The 18,996-nt window shown below is 61.9% G+C and overlaps 1 protein-coding gene across 11 annotated transcripts in view; it reads right to left on the bottom strand.

Annotated features, from left to right (window-relative positions):
- Nucleotides 1-7,497: 7,497 nt before the first annotated feature.
- Nucleotides 7,498-18,996, bottom strand: part of SH3TC1 (SH3 domain and tetratricopeptide repeats 1) — a 45,021-nt gene continuing 33,522 nt past the window's right edge. For 7 of the 11 annotated variants that reach the window (XM_035726105.1, XM_027599991.2, XM_035726103.1 and 4 more), the window contains 8 exons: nucleotides 17,192-18,847; nucleotides 15,011-15,191; nucleotides 13,863-14,013; nucleotides 13,530-13,649; nucleotides 12,607-12,729; nucleotides 11,755-11,905; nucleotides 10,747-10,943; nucleotides 7,498-8,628 (listed from right to left, as the gene is read on the bottom strand). In XM_035726105.1, the coding sequence (XP_035581998.1) occupies nucleotides 8,371-8,628; nucleotides 10,747-10,943; nucleotides 11,755-11,905; nucleotides 12,607-12,729; nucleotides 13,530-13,649; nucleotides 13,863-14,013; nucleotides 15,011-15,191; nucleotides 17,192-18,847 (2,837 nt within the window). In that variant the 3' untranslated portion in view covers nucleotides 7,498-8,370. The remainder of the gene's footprint in view (nucleotides 8,629-10,746; nucleotides 10,944-11,754; nucleotides 11,906-12,606; nucleotides 12,730-13,529; nucleotides 13,650-13,862; nucleotides 14,014-15,010; nucleotides 15,192-17,191; nucleotides 18,848-18,996) is intronic. The other 4 variants (XM_035726106.1, XM_035726108.1, XM_035726104.1 and 1 more) reach the window with 3 other exon arrangements.

The following is an 18,996-nucleotide window of genomic DNA, read 5'->3' on the forward strand; positions in this document are numbered from 1 at the left end:
CGTGGCAAAATGGTGCATGAGACCCACCGCAGGCCTTTGGGGCTCACAGTGAGCGGGGGGCAGCAGGTGAACAGGCGGCAACAACCCAGTGTGATGCAAGCTGCACAGGGAGGTACAGAGGGAAGGCTTTACAGAAGGGGCCTTTCACAATGGGTCCTGCCGGCTGAGTAGGAGCCCACCAGGCGGAGGAGGGAGCATGAGCAAGCGGGGGTGTGGTAGGTAGATTTTTGCCCAGGGCATGTGGTCATCCCTGTGAAAACCTTTCCCAGTAAAAAGAGAACAGTAATGGCACCATTTGCTGAGGGCATGTGCTTTAAACACACACTCTCACAAAGCAACATCATCATCCCCATTTTACAGAGGCGGAAACCAAGACTCCAAGGGGAAAGGACACCCAGGTCTCAGGATCCAGAGGCCCCAGACCCAGAACAAAGGCGCCGTAAAGGACAGAGGGAGTCACACACACCGTGGAGGCCCTGAGCCTCCAGCTTTCCCAGAGGAAACCGCCAGCTCCCGTCTGGGATCCTGCCTCCTGCAGGGCCCCGGAGCTCACACGGACCAGCCTTCCCAGGATCTAGGCCACCCCCTGTCCCTCTCTCCAGGAGACCCAGGCTGCTGATGGGGAGGGGACCGCCCCCTGCCCACCTCTGGTGGGGGAGGCACACAGGCACGGGTCCTCCTAAAATTGCATCTGCAGCCCCATCTCCCTCACGATGTTCTCTATAGGGCAATGGATGGGGTTTGATTTGCCCTTGACAGGGGTGAGCAGCAGGATGATGATCCCCCAAAGGTCCACACCCTAACCTTGGATCCTGTGAATGTGACCTTACATGGCAGAGAAAGGATTTTGGAGATGAGGTTGCATTAAGATACTGAGATGGAGGGTTATCCCGGGCTACCTGGGGGTGGGGGGGCGACCTGAGTTCATAAGTTCACAAGTGTCCACACAGGCAGGGATGTGAGATGGGGAGGTTTCCAGGACTCCGCCTTGAAGGTTGCAGCCCCCGAAGCTGGAAAAGGCAGGAGGCCATTCTCCCCGGAGCCCCGGAGGGAGGAGAGCCTGCCGGCACCTTTACTTCAGACTGTGAGGGGATGATTTCTGTGCTTTTACGCCCCTGCCCCGCCCCCACCCCCACCCCCACTGCTGTGTGTGTTACATTTGTTGCAGCAGCTGCAGGACGGGAGTACAGTCTTGTACTTGAATAAACGAATAACAAGCCAAAAAATACCCTGAAATACTGACTTGCACACGGTCCGGACCCCCTGCATCCACCTGATGTGTTTCTCTGGCCCCTGCCCTTTTCCAGAAGGATCCACAGAGAGCCTGGGGGCCTGCGGGGGAGGGGGCCGTGCTGGGACCAAGCCCTGAGGAGCCCGCCAGCACTGGAAAAGCCGTGTGGCCGAAAGGGTCGGACAAGAGTCCTCCCGTTTCTGCGTCCCCACCATGTGGGGGGCATTGCCCCAGATGGTCCACGAGATTGGGGTTCTCGGTGGCTGCTCAGAGTCATCTCGATCCGCCTGGGACCACTTAACAAGACACTCGGGGTTCCGGTGATCAGAGAAACCTTGTGCTTCCCACTCATAGTGACTCGGTCACTTTGGTTTTAAACGTGGCCACCTGAGGATTTGAACTCGGCCAACGCGAGATGCTCCTCCCCCTTTTCTTCAGTTCTCAGGGGCTAACAATGGGTTCTGGTGTCCGGGGGGGGGGGGTGCGCTCAGCTGCCGAGGAGATACCCCCAGTCCTGGACGTCACTGAGTGAGGCACCCACGGCTGGTGGCCACGGGGCCTCGGGGTCACTGTGCCTCCGTGCTGGTGGCGGGGGTCTCCTACCATGGTGGCCATCTGCTCGCACTGTCCTCAAGGGGACTCCATGCCTTGTGCCTCCCGGAGGCCTCCCAATACTTCCTTGGCCCCCAAACTGGGGGCGGGAGCTCTCTGGCCATCGCCCGCAGCCGCGGCGGCTCTAGCACTGGAACCGTGTCGGGTGACATTCTTCTCTCCCCCTGACCCAATTCCCAGAGCAGAAGAGTCCCTTTTCTAGGCAAAGCCCTCCCCCTTCATGCAGAGCCTCCCCCATTACCAACATCCTGCACCAGAGGGTACATTCGATGAACTTGTGTGGCTAAATAGCAGCCCTTTGATGAAGCTTGCCAGTCCCTGGGCCAGTGTGGCCGGTGGCCACCGAGCTGTCTTGTGTGCGGGTGCCTGGCTGGTGCCTGAGTGACCACGTGACCCGGGATGGCTGCGCTCACGTGGCTAGCAGCCATCGGGGACACCTGGCTTCTCCTGCCGCGGCCTCATGTTCTCCAGGAGGTGGAGCTGGCTCTCGCAGAGGCTCAGGGCTCCCAGCACCCGGGAGGCAGCCGAGCCCCATGCGGCCACAGTTTCCAGGCTTCCGCCCATGTCCCCTGCACTAATGTTCATCAGCCAGAGCCACGCATGAGAGGAGGGGACGCCACCTCTCCAGGGAGGAACTGTGTCCATCAACCTTCTGCCACGCTTGCCATCCCAAAGGGGGCTTCCATGCCATCCCGCACATCTCTGGGGCTCGTGCGTGAGGCTCGCTGTGAACGGAGGTGTGCACATGCGGACGCCTGCGCACAGGAAGGGGAATTCACTTCTGGGTTTTCTAGATGACACCAGATAATGCTGGGTGACTGCTCTCTAAAGTGGGGTCAGCTCTGGCCAGCAGCATCTGGGAGCTCCTGAGTCTGCGTCCCGTGCGCGGGGCTGAGCTGGCATCTCGCCAAGGCTGGACCCGCGTCATCCTAACGGCCAGTGTGGCCGGGCTGCTCTGCAGGCACGTTGGCCATTTTCCTTTCCACTTCCATAACTGGTCTGCTGCTGTCTTTGTCCCTTTGTTTTAAATAATTCACCAAGTGTGCGTGTGCACGCGTGGGGTTATATTCTATGCACGCGCATATACATACTGTGTGTGTTACGTGTAGCACACACACCCAGAGCAACGCCTGCCCGGGGCACGCGCAGACGCCCCCTCTGAGCCCAGGGCTTGTCTCTCTGCCGTGCCCGCGCTGCTTCCGTGCAGGATGGCGGGTAACTGGATTGCGGTCCAGCTCCTCAGTCTTTCCCTCTTGCACCCTTCCCCAATCTGCCTCATGAAAAGATGCTCCTTTTCCCAAAAGTCACACCGTTCCTGCTCGCCGCAGCTTTGGCTCTCAAACCGACAGGCGTGGGGGTTTGGGGAGCTGGGCGGTGGGGTTCCCACAACTCACGTGGACCAGCAGGGGCGCCCATGCGGCCCCCGAGGTGCCAGGCCATGGGTCGGCACGCTGCGTGTCATGTCCACCTGTCTGCGAGCCCAATTCTAGGAATTTCCGTTTTTTCATATTTATTTATTTACCCCGTCCCGACAGTGCTCTGTAGTCATGAAGTAATTTTATAATAAACCATCAGATCTAATAGGGAAAGGGCCCCCTCCTGAAATGTGTCCTCTTCTCGAGGGGAGCTGCAGGCAGCTATGCTGACATTTATTCATCCTTTAGTTCCAGAGTCCATTTGCGAAGGTTTACATCAACCCTGTGGGATTTTTTATTTTGCAGTCACCACGAAGCTATGGACATCTTTACCATACTGACTATTCCCACTTAGGAACACAGGAAATACTGGGTTAGGCTTATTCCCAGATATTTGTATACATTCTTGATAGTCTGAACTGTATGGTTTTTAAACTGCATTTCCCAGCTCGGTGCTGCGGGTCTATAGGATCAGAGCCTGCTTTGTTTCCCTGGGACCCTCCTGTTCCTCCCAGAGGCTGGCAGAGACTGGGGTTTTCTGTGCAAGCAATCGCACCGTCTCTGGATAACGTCCACTCCTTTCTTCTTTATCAGCCCTTTGAACCTGTCTCTTTTTCTTTTCCTTGGTTTGCTGGTTTTCTGGGACCTTCAGTATCATGTGGACGGGAAGTGGGGGGCACCACCCGGCCCCCTCCTCAGACTCACTCAGAACCTGCTCCGGCTCCATGGTGGGCAGAAAGCCCTCGCCCACTGAGGCAGCTCTGTTCCTCACTTGCTGAGGGTATTTATCCCAGGTGGGGTCGGAGGGCGCGGAATTCCTCCCTGCATCTACTCAGTGGGCCCTGGGGCTCTCTTCGGTCTGCCCCACGGTGTTGGCTGAGATCGGTGTGCGGGTAGGTGAGCCACTGAGCTCACAGCAGTCTGGCCTCCCAACAGGTCCGTTCCTGCACAGGGAGGGCTGTGCCCCAGGACCAGGCAGAGGTGGGAGATGACCCTCTGGGCCGTGTCCTGGAAAGCAGATGTCCCTTCGGTCAGGGCCCGTCCAACCTCGCACTCGGCTCCAAGATCCAGGCCGGGTCGGGAACGGGTGCGTCTGCCGTGCTGGACAGAGAAGCCTGGGGTACACCAGTCGTGATCATAGCCTGTGGGGCCCTCCGTGCTGGCCCGCGGGCCTCGAGCGCGGGTAGGAGCCGGCTCAGAGCAGATGCACACGGGAGCTGCCCCACGGAGGCAGAATGTGAGGAGAGGGGCCTGCTCCCGGCCTGGCCCGTCCTGGTAAGGGATCTGCCGCCCCTGCCGTCCTCTGCCAGGGGTGGGGCCCGTTCCCGAGCCTGACACAGCTGCATGTCCCTCCCTTGGATTTCTCTGGAAACCCAGCCCTGCCCTCCCCTAGCCTCACCACCTTCCCAAATTGATAGGTCCCCAGAGAGGTTCCCCCCACCCTGCAGACAGGAAAGCCTGAGCCGTCACAGACGCGGAGCCCACCCTGCGAGTTCTGGAAGAGACGCCCCTGTTTCCCGGAGACACCCCTAGCCCCACGTTCCCTCTTCCCGGGATGCTGTGTGGACGCCACCCAAAGCCGAAGAGGTTGTGAAATGTTTTTGGTTCTGGCTGGCGGTGAGGGCCAGCCTGGTGAGCCCAGCAGTGGCCGGACGAGGGCCGTGCCTACAGTTAGAGACGGCTGCCCCGGGGAGGGAGCAAGGCTCTGCGGAGCTCCGTGCCCAGCGATGCGCGGGCCCGACCAGGAGACTGCCCTCTGCCGGGGGAAGGGAGACCCGCAGCTGTGCGGGGGGCTGGCTGAGAGCCTGGGCTCCGACGCCCCGGCCTTCCCTCTCTACCTCCTCCCTTACTTCCTGGTGCAAGGCCTCACAGGACTAGTGGAGCCTGGAGGGCGTGGCCAGGTGGGCAGGGGCACAGGTGTCCGTCTTCCTTCTCATTCTCACGTCAACCTGGTGACCTTCGTGAACCCCCGTTTGTTAAAATGCTAGTGTTTGATGTGCTGCGGTGAGTCTCCCTAACAGGCCAACACGGGACACCTCCTGACGGCCTCCACACACCAGGACACCGAGCACACGGGGGACAAGGCTCAGTGGCACGGGCAGGGGGTCTTTGCGGGGCGCTCCAAGTCACACAGGGACACAGAGAGGCAGAGCCTAGACTTGCACAGACCCCAGCCTGTGGCCAGCAGCCCCTTGCCCAGGCCAGGCCCTGGGGGCCCCAGGAAGCACAGGCCGACTCCCCCAAAACACAGGATGGATGAGGCAGACCAGAGTCCGAGGGGCACCTTCTTGGCCCTGACAGGCCTTTCCCTTCACGAGGGAGGCAGGCCCTCTGCCGACGGGCGTCTAGCTCTCGCTGAGGTGGGCCGAGAGGCCGGCCCGGGAGAGTCTAGCTTCGCGCCAGGCACACCCACCTCCTGCGGCCCCTGCCCGCCCCTTGTTCGGAGGCCATGGGGCTGCTGTCTGTCACTCCATGTGGTGATGAGGACGACAGATGCTGTGCGTCCTTGGGGTGGTCACCATCCCTCGCTCAGCGTTTCCTCAACCAAAGCTGGAGGCCAACCTGGACTTGCGTGGACTTTGTCACTCGGATGAAGTGGTGCAGGGAAAGGTGTGGTCTGCAAGGAGGCTGGAGACAAGCCATGCTGGGGAGGAACTCCAGCACCTTGCAGTCAGGAAGTGGGGCTGTGTGACCCTGGCAGGTCGCTTTCCTTCTCTGTGTGGGGAGGTGGGTGGGAGAGTCTCCAGGGACACCTGGCAAAGAGTGACCGTATCCCCAGCCCAGGGGCTCGTGCTGGAGGGGCCATTTCTACCCCCATCATGCCCACACGGCTCAGTCCTCAGCAGGGTCTACAGTAGTTAGCAGAGCCTGCGCACAGGAGGGACCCCGGGAACCTGCGTGGCCGGGTCACCCGACGGACCCAGTGGGGGACGCCTTCTGCTGTGGCGGAGGCAGTGGGGCTCTTGGGTTGGGCGCCCGTTTGGGGCATCGGTGCCGGGCACAGGCCCATCCTGCACTCGCTCTGCTGTCTGGGGCTCGGCCCACCCCCTCCTGGCCTCGGCCGAAACGGAGGGACCGGCTGCCCAATTCTGCGAGCCCCTCTGTGCCCGGCGAGTTTTCGCTCCTCCTCCTTGGGACCCTGAGGTAGGGTTTGTTTCTGGCTATGGATGAGGGAGAGGAGGGTCTGAGGAGCTGAGAGGCTTGACCGGATGACTCAGCCTTTGGTTCAGAGTTCCGTAGCCTGTGGTTGCTGGCGCTCTTCCTGCGGTGTTAAGTATCATCGAAAGCAAACAGGAGGCTCTCAGCCCTGGATCTGGCGCCGAACCCTCTGCTTCATGAATCCTCACTCGACTCCCCGCACCGGGGTCATCAGCCTCATTTTAGCTTTGACCAAACTGGGCCTCAGAGAAATGAACTCACCCCAAATCCCCAGCCTCTCAGTGGGAGGCTGGGATGGGAACCCAGGGGTTGGATGACCGAAGCTCCCCTTGGAACTGTCAGTCGGCTGCCCCGGGGACCCGGTGGCTCGACGGGTGGGGTGGGGGGCTGGGACCCTGGGTGGGAGGGGAGGGATGGGGGCGACAGGCGAGGAAGGTCAGGGAAGGCGCGGATTCCCAGGCAGATGGTGGGCCCCCGAGTGACCCAGTCTGCGGGTCCCAACCGTCACAGGGTGGCTGCAGGCCCAGGCCCAGGCGCTGCCCAGCGGTCAGTGACCTCAGAGATCCGGGCTGGGGTCACTGTGCCGGCCGTGGCCTGCCGCACCAGTGCGGGTCATCAGGTCGTCCTGTTTTCAATTTCGTTGCGGCCTCCTCCCACTCTCCACGCCCAGCCCGGAGAAGGCAGTTTGGGGTCAAGGTTGGAAAGTTCGGCAGTCTCTCTGCTGCCCCCTGGTGGGAGCGGCCAGGACGAGGCCTGCAGGCCACCTCTGAGCCGGGCAGGGGCTGGGGGCTCCCCCGGACCTCAGGGGCAGGAAGGACGGTGGAGCTCCCCTGCCTCCCTTCCTCGGGGCCTTCCGGGCTCTGCCGCCTCTGCTGGGCGCAGAGCCTCTGCCCCACCGGCCAGTCCCTCTGCCGGCCTCAGTTTCCCCTTCTGCTAAAGGAGGGTCTCAGAGGAGGGGGAACGAGAAGTGATGTTTTCGGGGCACAGGTGTCCACGAGGAGATGAAGATGTTCTCCGACTGGGTGGAGGTGGTGCTTGCACATCACCGTACATACACAAAATGCCACTGAATTGTCCACTTTAAATGGTTAATTTTATGTAAATTTCACCATATTTAACAAAATAAATTAAAGAAAAAGAGATTCAAATAACGCCGTATGGGTGAGAGCCAGCCAGGAGACCCACGGCCTTTCTGGACCTCAGTGTCCCTGCCTGTAAATCGAGGGTCCGGCACCTGGCGGCCCAGATGCGCCTTTAAACACGCTCAGCAGCAGGCTCCACACACACAGGCCCGGTGGGGCTGGACCAGAGGACACTCAGGTCGGGGAGCACTGGGGCCACCTTCCCCTTGCCCTGTCTCTGTTGCCTTCGGGACACTGACGTGCTAACACCCTCTTCTCGGACCCGCCCTTGGGTCCTACCGCACACGTGTCCCTTGGGCAGGCGGGCAGGTGGTGTACTCGGCCCCACCTACCTGCTGTGTGACGGTGGGCCGGGCACCTACCCTCTCCGTGCCTCCATCTCCTCCACTGGAAATGGAGACTGTAACAGCCCCAACCGTGCAGGCCCCGTGAGGGCAGTTTGAGGACTACAGTCAGAGCCAGAGCCGGACACACAGCAAGGGTACGGGCAAGGAAGAAAGATGCCCAGGGAACCCCACAGCCATCTTCACTTTGACATGGGGGAACTGGGTGTCGGGGGCCAGCCGGGGGGCCTGGCCTGGGTCAGTCCTTCCAGCTTATTGCCGCGGACGAGGTGTAGCCGCAGGGTGGTCCCTGGGGACGGGGCCTGGGCCCTGGACACTCCCCTGGAGGCAGAGCAGGGGACGGGGCCTTGCAGGCTCGAGCAGACTCCTGCAAAATCACATATTGCTATGTGACCCCCACCTCCGTGCCTCCGTTTCCCAGAAAATGAGCCTCGCAGAGACACAAGGAGAGGTGGGGACAGCAGTCCTCAGGGCAGGGCGCTGGGGGCCAGCCAGGGCGCCCGCCCCCAGCACCGCTCTGGGGCCAGGTTGACCCTGCGGATGTTGAGCTCGGTGGCAAAGGTCCTGGCTTTCTGGTAGAAGAAGAGGGACTTCTCACGGTCCAGGAGGAAGTTATGGTAGATGGTGGCCAGGCGCGTGTAGATCTTCATCTGGGCCTTCTTGTTGCCCAGGTCCACCGCCGCGGCCAGCGCCAGCTGGTAGTACCCGGCCGCGTCGAAGGGGTCCTGAAGGGGAGATGGCGTTTTGCCAGACTCGGCGCTAATGCGCCTGGGTGCAGGCAGGGGCTTGCCCGTGCCCGGCCTCCCCGACCTGCCCACCCCGGGCCCTCCTGAGGGAGCGCTAAACTCAGACCCCGCCCTTCCCTACACCGCTCAGAATGGGAGGGCTTCCTGGAGGAGGGGACATCCCAACTAAGGAACTGGCCACAGTGGGTGCTTGCTTGGGGGGTGGTGTGTATCTGTGTGTGTGCATGCCTGTCCTGTACGGGGGCCACAAGGAGCCTCTCTGCCTCCTGGGCATGTGCCGCAGGGGATGAAGTAGGCCCGCGGCCCCTGATGGAATTCCAAGATCTCCTCGTGGTGAAGACAGACGTGGTGCTGATGGCAGTCATGGCAGGGAGGCCCCTTGACCCCAGCCTCCCGGGCCCAGGGACCTTTCTTTCCTGCACCCTGAGACTGTGGAGAGATAAGGTCTTGTCCCCAGAGCCTGGGCATCAGGTCAGGTACCCTGGGCCCGCTCCCTGACTCCTGTCTTAGACCAGTGTGTTCGCCTCTCCAGCCCCAGTTTCCCCTTCTTGTGCAGAGCTGCTTAGTCATCAATCTCATAGAACCTGGGGTTCTAAGCTCTATGTGGCCCCATCCTCAGATGACCCAGGGATCAGGAGCATTATGTCACAGCCAACCGAGGGCTCTGGGTATAAGGAGCACAGCTGAGGTGGGCCACAGGCCTGCCCGACCCCAGCCCCCACGGCCCCTACATGGGGGAGGGCCCAGTGCAGAGCCTAGCCTGGGACAGCAGGCACAGACATGGAACATGCAGGGTCACTGGGTCAAAGGGTGTGGGTTCCGAGGTCCCGGGCCCTGGATCCCCACCATGCAGCTCCCAATCCCTACTCTGATTAATGGACCATGCCCGGCCTCAGTCTCTGCCCTGTCCTGTGGGGGCACCTCTCCTCTAGAACTGTAAAGCATGTGAAGAGCCACCCACACAGAGCTGGGATCACACAGGAGCCTGGGTCACATACAGCCTGGATCACAGAGCCTGGATCACACAGAGCTTGGATCACACAGAACCTGGTTGTCACAGAGCCTGGATCACACAGAGCCTAGATCACACAGAGTCTGGATGGCACATGGCCTGGAAAACACACAGCCTGGGTCACACAGAGTCTGGAGGGCACAGAGCTAGGACCATAAGAGCCTGGATGGCACATGGCACATGATCTAGACAGAGTCTACATCACACAGAGCCCAGGTGGCACAGAGCCTGGATCATATAGAACCTAGGTCGTGCAGAGCTTGGATGACACAGAGCCTGGATCACAAGGAGATTGGATGGCACAGAGCCTAGATCACACAGAGCTTGGATCACACAGAGCTTGGATCACACAGAGCCTGGATATCACCGAGCCTGGGTATCACCGAGCCTGGGTCACATAGAGCCTAGATCACACACAGTCTGGAGGACACATGGCCTGGATCACACAGAGCCTAGATCACACAGAGCCTGGATATCAAAGAGCCTGGACCACACAGACTGGAATGCAGTGAGGCTAAGCTGCAGTACCCACCCACCACTGCCCACAGGTTCCCCAAGAACTACGGGACTCTTGACATAGCAGGAGGCCGCAGTGACCACCTCTGACCACCAGGTGTCACTAGTGCACAGCCAAAGCTGTCCCAGGCAGGGAGTTGGGGGCCACCAACTGGGTGGGGGTCCTCCAGTGTCCTCCCCAGCTCCTAGGTGAAGGGGGAGAAGTCAGCCCTGGGCTGGGGCGCACCCCCTTCAGCCAACACGGCGCAGGGACGCGGTGCAGTGCAATGCTATCCCCAGGTTGGGGCGATGGGCATCAGGGGGGTGCAGGGGAGCGAGGGAGACCTCTCCAGGCTCCGGTCTGTGTCCACTGCGGGGCTGGGAGCAGATGGGAGAGAGGCCCCGGCTCCAGGGCCTGGGAGGGTGTCTGCTGACCACGCCTGCTCCTCACGGCCTGGCTTGGAGCTCCACAGGGCAGACACCTGGGCCAATGCTGGAGGAGGGCAGGACCCCGACCTGGGGGTCTGCGAGCGATCTCACGCCAAGAGGGCCCCAAGTGCTCCGAGCCCTTGCCCCCCGCCCCCACCCACCTTCAGATCGTAGAAGATGATGTCACCGAGCACCAGATACACTTTCACGTAGTACAGGGTCTCCTCATCGAACTGCAGGGGCGAGCTGCAGAGCGACAGAGCCTTGAGGTAGAAGTGCTCCGCCAGCTCACCGTGGCCCAGCCGCTGGTGCAGGGCCGCCAGCCGGTGGTAGGCCACTCGCTCGTTCAGTCGGTCCCCTAGGGATGGAGGGGAGGGGGTGCACGTGAGGTTACAGGGGTGGGGGGCACAGACCAGTTCCAGCCCCCACGCCCACACTGTCTCAAAGCTCCAGCCAGTCACTTCCCGTCCCAAGACTCAGTTTTCCCATCTGCACAGTGGGCCTAATATTGCCTGTGCCCTGTCCACGTCAGGAAGGTGGACGTCCCAGCTCTGTGTCTGCACACGGCTGCCTGGAGGGGGTGACAGCAGGCCCCAGAGTCAGGCAGTCTGTGCATCACCAAGCACTGGGACTCCGGCCAACCTGCAGACACGACAGGCCCCCTTCCTGCTGTATTAGCAGGAGCCCCCTCCCCCCACCCTTGGGGCGTGGCCAGACCCGGCTGTCTCCAGATCCCTCCCCGTTCCCCGTGGGGCCTGCACACCCACCCTGCTGCACACCCACTGCGTGTCTCTCTCTGGGGTGCTGGGACAGAGGGTGCCGGCATTGAGGGGACCAGGGTGTGGCCAGCCAGGGAACAGTGGGGCCGGCAGAGTGCGGTGTCAGACACCAGTAAGGCATGTGTGCAGGGACGGGAGAGAAGCCTGGGGTGACCACAATGCAGGGCCACCAGCCGGCCTCCTGGTCAGCCGGGAGAGAGGCGGAGGAAGCCACAGAGCGGACAGGCAGAGGGACCCCGACCCATCCCCCGGGCAGATTTGGGGCCGCTCAGCCCAGCCCCCTGGCAGAGAGAGGGCAGCTGTAGCCCCGAGCAGCCCCACAGGCGTCCTGGGCTTTGGCCTTCTGTGCCCACCCAGCAGGTGCCGGAGGCGGAGGCCCCGAGGGCTCACCCCGGGTGATGCTCAGCGCCAGGGCCACGTGGGCGAACTCCAGGCCCTCGTGGGGCGACTCCAGCTCGGCCAGCAGCGCCACCAGCTTGTTGCACAACCGCAGCTCCACCTCCTGGTTCCCTGTGGTCACGGCCAGTGGCAGTGCCTGATCCTGCCACACAGGCAGCGGTCAGGCTTCACCCGCGGCCGGCCCGGCCCAGGACCGCCCCAGGGCCCTGAACACATGCAGGGAGCTTCCATCCCACCATCCCTGCATCTGTATTCAGCTCCGGCCCCCGAGGGCAAGGTCAGCCTGGAGAGGCCCTGACAGTCCCAGGGCCACTGGGCCATGAGCAAGCTGGGGTGTGACCTGCAGCCCATCTCAATAACCTCAGACCGCCCCCCACCCCCCGGGTGATAAGAGCCTGACCAGGAGTGTCCAACACCCCTCCGCACTCTAAAAATGCATGTCTCTCTGTACCCCAGGGCGGAGCTGCACCCCGTGAGCTGGGCGGGCAGGGAGAAGCCCGCCTCCTTGGGAGGCTCCTACAGCCCTGGGCCCCGGTGCTGGTCCCCCCACTGACATGCTGTCCTCTGTCTCTCTGAGCCTCAGCTTCCTCATCTGCGAGATGGAGCAGGACTTGCCTCCCAGCTGTTTGAGGACCTGTAAGCCTGAAGCTGCCTCTGTCCCTCAAACAGTGCCTGCTTTCTCCTTCCCTCCCAGGTTGGGGGTGGAGGTCCAGATCACCCCAGGTGATACCACCCAGAAACGAAGCAAGTGCATGGGGCAGCCCTCCAGTCCAGGTGGGAGGCCTCTGCCAGCCCACTCCTGTGCCTCGGCCCGTGGATGGCCACCCTCATCGCCCAGCTCACCCGGTAGAAGGACACTGCTTTCTCTCGCTCCCAGGTCCCGTTGAAGAAGATGTCCCCAGCCGCCTCAAACAGCTCCAGCCCCAGGTTGGGGTCCCCCGTGTACAGGGCCGCATTCTGTGCCACCTGTGGGCATGAAGGAACTCTCATGAGACCCACGGTGCTCTGGAGGGAGCTCACAGCTTCCCCAGCCGCCCCCAGGCCCTTGAGGCGGCCCTGAGGACACACGACACTTGCGCTGGGTGTCTCTTTCCTCTCCCACACCTCCGTCCCTCAGCAGGGACTGGCCTGGTTCCAGTCCCTGTGCAGCTGGGGACATCAGCTCCCACTACATCACAGGGGGACCACCATCCAGCTGGGGCCTCGGGAGTTGGCAGGTGTGGGCTGCTGAGGACTCTGGGACGGAGCTCAGAGAGGCCTCTGAGTCCCGCTGGCCGCTCCCGGACCCTGGCGTTCTCTCCTCCAGCTTCCCCTCTACTATTTATTTTCCTCCGCGGCCCTTGGCAACACCTGCTCGTCTCTCCCACCGGATGCTAAGGCTGTTGGTTCTCCCATGCATCCGGGGCCCAGCAAGGTGCCTGGCGCGTTAACAGGTGCTCAACAAGCACCACGAGTGGGCAGGAGTGGTCTAGCCCCGCGGGCAATCCAGAACCCACCGCACTCCCATGCACCTCTGGCCTTCGCCCCTGTGCATCCTCCCGGTGGCTCCTGCGTGCACCACCACACCCCTACCCACAGCCCCGACGTGGCCCCGAGTCAGAGCTGTCAGAACTGCCCCCCCCCGCCACCCAGCCATCAGCTCCCGCTCTGGGATCCTCAGCCCCTGGACCAGGGAAGTACACAGCAGGTGCTCAAAAATGAAAATACTCATGAGTCTCACGAGCCTCTCAATTTACTCAAAATCATGTCACGTTTGGGAACTCAACTGGAAATGGAGCTCCTGTGATGAATGCGTTTTTTAAGGAGACAGGCCATATGCTGCCGAAGCAAGTTCTTCTGTGTGTCAGTTGAGTGAACACATCATCTGCATGTTTATTGAGCACTTGCTGTGTACCAACACAGTGGTGGGCGTGGTGAGGGGCACAGGCATCTGGGTCCCGGGGGCTGGGATTGTTGTGGGAGATGCTGGGTGGCGGGGGGTCCAGGGTGGGGGTGGCAGGGGCGGCTGGCAAGCAGCAGGTGCCCGCAGCGGGTTGGGGATGAAGGAGAGAGCGAGCCGGGGAGCGGAGTGTGCACGCATGCACCCCACACCCTTGCACCTGGATGTACAGATCCACCAGTTCGTTCTGCTGGAGGATGTAGTAGATCTTCCCTGCCTGCAGCCAGGCATGTGCCTCCTTCTCCTTCTTCTGGAGGTCGATGAAGATCCCCAGACTGCGCTTGGTGTAGTCCAGCGCGGACTTGTAGGCCCTGGAATTAGAGCCGGCTGGTCAGAGCGGGCGCTCCCAGGCTGGTGGCCTGCAAGCGAGCACACCAGGCTCTTCCCAGTGCCTGTCGGGTGACTTCTGCGCATCTGGCAACAGTAAAGGAGGCTCTCTGGAGGGAATGGGGAGGAGGGGCAGGCCACCCTGTCTCTGCACCCCACCCCGACTCCCCAGACACAGGCCCACGACCCCTCCAGCCATAGCCTGGAACATCAGCGCTGGGCAGAGATTTACAGATAATGTAGGCCAGTGGTTCCCAAACTTGGGTATGATTGTAGGGCACTGCTCCCAGAGCTTTGGACTCAGCAGGTCTGGGGTGGGGTCTGACTGTGCATTCCCAGGAGGCTCCCAGGTGACATGGAAGCTGCTGATCCAGGGACCCTGCTTTGAAAAGCATCGATCAAGGTCACTGTCCATTAGTCCTGCTGTGAAACTGAGGCCCAAGGGTGTGGGTGGATGCGGAGAGGGGCCCGTGGCGCCTTCCCTGCCTCTCAGTGAGTCCCCAGCTGGATGGGGAGGTGATCAGTGATCTTCCTGGGCCGTCTGTTACCCCATCTGATCAGGATACTCAGTGTGGGCATCACCCTGGACATGTGACCCTGAAACTCTGCCCACAAGAAGCAGGTGGGACAGCCAGCTACCTCTCCGTGGATGAGACTCCTTCAGGTCCGTGTGGCCACTGTGTGTGTCATCCGAGGGGACAGTTGGGGACAGGCTGCCCGGCCCAGGGCTGGACTGGCCGGAGGAGACTCAGAGCAGGCAGAGGTCAGCTTACTAAAGCCACCAGGACAGGAAGAATGGCCCAGAAACGCACACGCTGCCTCCACCGGGAGGTCGGGAGGTGTGTGGGCAGAGGACAGCTGTCCTGGGACCCACGAGCCCTGGTCGGGACGACCCCCAGGCCCGCCAGCTCAGAGCCTGGCACTAGGAATGAAACGGTCCTCGAGGAGAGGTTGCCCCAGGATCGGGGCCGGTGTCCTTACCGCTCGGTGCCCAGCGACAGGTAGAGCTGGCTGATGGTCTCCAGGAGCTGGCCCTCCAGCACCTTGTCGGCCACCCTGCGGGCCAGCGAGAGCTGAAACTCGTGGTAGACGACGCACTGGGCCTCGCTGGGCATGACTCTGCTATAGAAGTGACAGAGCCGCTGGACGGCTCGCAGCTGGCCTGGGCGGGGAGACAGGAGGAGCATGTCACCATCGTGCATTGCAGTGACATGGGACATCTGCAGGGCTCAAAGGCCCCTGCTGTGTGCCTGCATCTTCCGTGCCTCCAGCTAGGGTCGTGGCAGATGGGGAAACTGAGCTCAGACAGGCTAGGCCACCTACTCAAGGTTGCACAGCCAATGCACACACTGTGGTGAGCCCAGACAGAGCAAGGCACAGACACGCTGCTGACCACTTCCACGATTCCCAGGCCTGGGGGTCCTGGCCAGTCCCTCCCAGCACGCTGGGCAGCCTGCCTCTGCTTCCCAAGACCCCTCTCGGCCAGACAGGGGCTGCCTTCACACCACACCGACCGGCAGACAGCGCCAGCCTCCCCACGCTGCAGGCGGGCACGCTGAGTCCGAAGCAGAGTACCGGGTCTGGAGCGCACAGCGCACGGTGGGGCTGGGATTCAGACCCAGCTTCCAGCTCCTTTACGGAGCCAGGCTCCGAGCCCACAGCCTTACTTGCCTTGCCTGAACCAGGGGGCTGAGGGTGGTCGAGCGCTTTCCCCACCAAACCGATCCAGACATCAAGGAGGACACAGATGATCAGAACAAGCCCGTGACGCATGCGACCTCACACGTCCCGTTCTCCGGGACAGATCATGTGCCGAGTCCCAGAGCAATTCTCAGTACGTGTGAGGGGACGGGTGTCTTACAAAGCATGGAGCGAGACCAGAAATCAGCAGGAAGTAAGTTTGGGAAATTCACGGACATGTGGGCGCAAAGAATGTGCTCCTCAACAGCCCGCGGCTCGTGGAAGACATCACAACGGGACCTCGACGGTATTTGCAGATGAGTGGAGATAAAGGCACAACGTGCCCAAACCCACAGGATGCAGGATTGCAGCGTTTAGAGGGACTTTCTAGCTCTAAATGCCTACATTAAGAAAGAAAAATTTCAGATAAAAAATTTAAACTTCCACCAAAAAGAGGAGGTAACTAGACCCAGAGCAAGCAAAAGGAAGAACAACAAAGGTTCAAGAACAAAGGTAAAATGGTAACATTGAGAAGAGAAAAACCGAGAATATGAATGAAACTGAGTGATGGGTCTTTGGGAAGATGACCAAATGGACCAAGAAAAGCTGTAGAATTGTTAGAATCTGACAGAAACAAAAGGCACAAAAGAGGAAGAACGATTTATGCCGACAAAGGTCCACCTCGATAAAACGGACAAACTTAGGGAGACACAAGCTACCAAAACCAGCTCAGAGAGGATAGAGTGGCCCTCAGTGTCCTTGAGGTTTAGCATGGGGGGAGGGGGACAGCGGGCCTTGTGAGCGCAGCCAGGACGTGCCCAAGGCTGCAGGGCACGTCTAGGGACCTGGCTCTTGGTTCCTCCTAGGGGTCCAGAGGGTCCCCTTCCGGGCTCAGTGAGTGTCCTATATCCCTCAGTGGCTCCCCAGTGCTCTCGGGGAAAATGCCAGGCCACCGTCTGGATTCCCTGGCCCCTGCTTGGGTTCTCACCACCCACCGCCCAACACAAACTATCCCAAACTCTGCATCTCCCTGCATGGCCCAGCCTACTCACCCCAGAGCCTTTGCAAGGGCTGCATCTTCTGCCTGCCCTCCATCCCATGCTTGGCTAAACCCTCCTCAACCCTCAGGTCCCATGAGTCGGGGCCAGGAGCCTCCCATCATCACGAGGAGTACCCCCTTTTGTGCCTCCTGTGACCTGGGCATCAGTTTCCCACACTTGGCCACCAGTGGAGCCCGCACAGAGCCTGGCGTGCTCCAAGAGCCGCCACCCAGCCAGCCTCAAAGGCACCTGCAGGTATCTGCAGGTTTCCACCACTCAACACTCTGGATGCCGGGAAAACCACCGCTTGCCTCCAGGTCGCAAACCCCGGGCGTGCTCTGGGCAGAAATGGAAAGAAAACACGTTGTCTCCCAGGAAGCCAGCGCGCGGACCCCGACCCGGAGAAGAGTGGGGCCGGGAACCGGGCGCTGCTGATGCTTACCCTCCACGTGGTCCGTCTCCACAGCAACCAGAAAGGCCCATTCATAGTAGCACTTGCCCTGTCGGGCAAGGGCCCTGTGGGTGTACAGGCGGCCCAGCCGCAGGAGCACCCAGGTGAAGTCCTGGCCGCACTCTCTGCCAGGCAGCCGCGAGAAGAGCTTCACGGCCTCCAGGTGGTAGTGCTGGGCCAGGCCCCCCGCTCCGGCCTGCAGGCACAGGGCCCCGAAATTGGCCAGGACCACCGCTTGGTTCCGCAGCTGGCCCCGGGTCCTGGCCACTCGCAGGGCGCGGTAGTAGCCCTCGGCCGCCTGCCGGGTCCTGCTCGTCCTCCTCAGGGCCACGGCTGCCATGTTGGCGATCACGCCCTCCTGGTCCACACTGGCCACCGCCATGTCCAGGACGGACTCGAGGATGTCCAGGGCCACCGCGCTCTGGCCGCAAAGCACGTACAACCAGGCCAGCGCCACCACGTAGTCCACGGCCAGGCGGCCGCTGGTGCCCGCGGCCGCTTCCATGGCCTGCATCATGAAGGAGATGGCCCTGGCCTGCTGCCCGTGGCGGCTATGCAGCTGGGCCAGGCTGGCACAGAGGGGGCCGCGCAGGGGGCCCGAGGCCACGGAGGCCAGCGCCTGCCTGAGGTAGTGCGCCGTCTGGGAGGGCGGCCGGTGGAGCCGGGGTGAGTTCCGGAGGACCAGGTCCGCGCTCCGGAGTGAGCTGCCCGGCGAGCCACGGGCCCGCAGCGAGGCCACCCTGACGCAGCTGAGCACCAGGTGCGGCAGGCACTGGCGGCTGTAGATGTCCGCCAGGAGCAGGTAGCCGTCCGCGGGCCACGAGGCCTCCGGGGAGCCCAAGGCCCCGTGCAGAAGCAGCATCCTCTCCAGGAAGGGCAGCGCCTCCTCGGGCTGCTTGATGCGAGCGTGGTGCTTGGCCAGCAGGAAGCAGGCCCGGGCCTCGGCCTGGGGGCTCCGGCAGAGGATGGCCCGGCGCAGGGCGTGCCTCAGGAGCTCCGACTCGGCCTCGGTGCTGCAGATGTGGCTGGGCGTCCCCAGGAGCAGGGCCAAGGCCTTGGGCACCACCTGCGCACACTTGTCCCTGTTCTTCTGCTTCAGGTGAACGGTGGCCAGGTTGGCGTACACAGCTACCACCAGGAAGAGGTCGCCAAAGAGGCCCCCCAGCGCCCCCAGAGCCTCCTCGAAGTACACGCGGGCCTGGGACAGCTTGAGCCTGCGCACACACAGTCTCCCCAGGAGGAAGCAGAGCCTGGCGAGCGCCATGGGGAAGCCGGCCTTCTTGGCTGCCCCCCGGGCCTGTGCCAGGTGCCCGGCCAGCTCCTTCTCATTGCTGAAGCCACAGAACAGGGTGCTCAGCCCCGGCAGGGAGAGGTCATACAGGCCACGGAAGCAGGCCTTGTACCCAGGCGCATCCAGGAACAGCAGCAGCGAGCCCAGGGCCTCCGGGTGGGCCCAGTCGGCCCCCGCATCCAAGCTGAAGGAGGGCTCCTCGCTGTCCCGTGAGCTTGCACCACTGGACATCGTGCACAGACCCCAGGACACTGGCTCCTCGGGGCAGCCCTGGCTGGACTTGCATTGTTCTAGAACATTCTTCACCTTCTGGAGGGTCTCACGTGGCTCTGGGTGCAGGCAAGGCTGAGGCACTTCTGCAAAGCACCAAACCCCCCAGATGGATTAGAGTCTGATCTGAGTCCAGACTGGGGTAGGGACCTCCCTCTGAGCCTCAGTGTCCCTGTCAGGTACTGCCTGAGCCTCCCCTACCTGAGCATCAAAATTTACGTGAAACGCCGAGCCC

This window comes from Zalophus californianus, chromosome 2, assembly GCF_009762305.2.
Source record: "Zalophus californianus isolate mZalCal1 chromosome 2, mZalCal1.pri.v2, whole genome shotgun sequence".
In the NCBI taxonomy this organism is placed as follows: Eukaryota; Metazoa; Chordata; class Mammalia; order Carnivora; family Otariidae; genus Zalophus; species Zalophus californianus.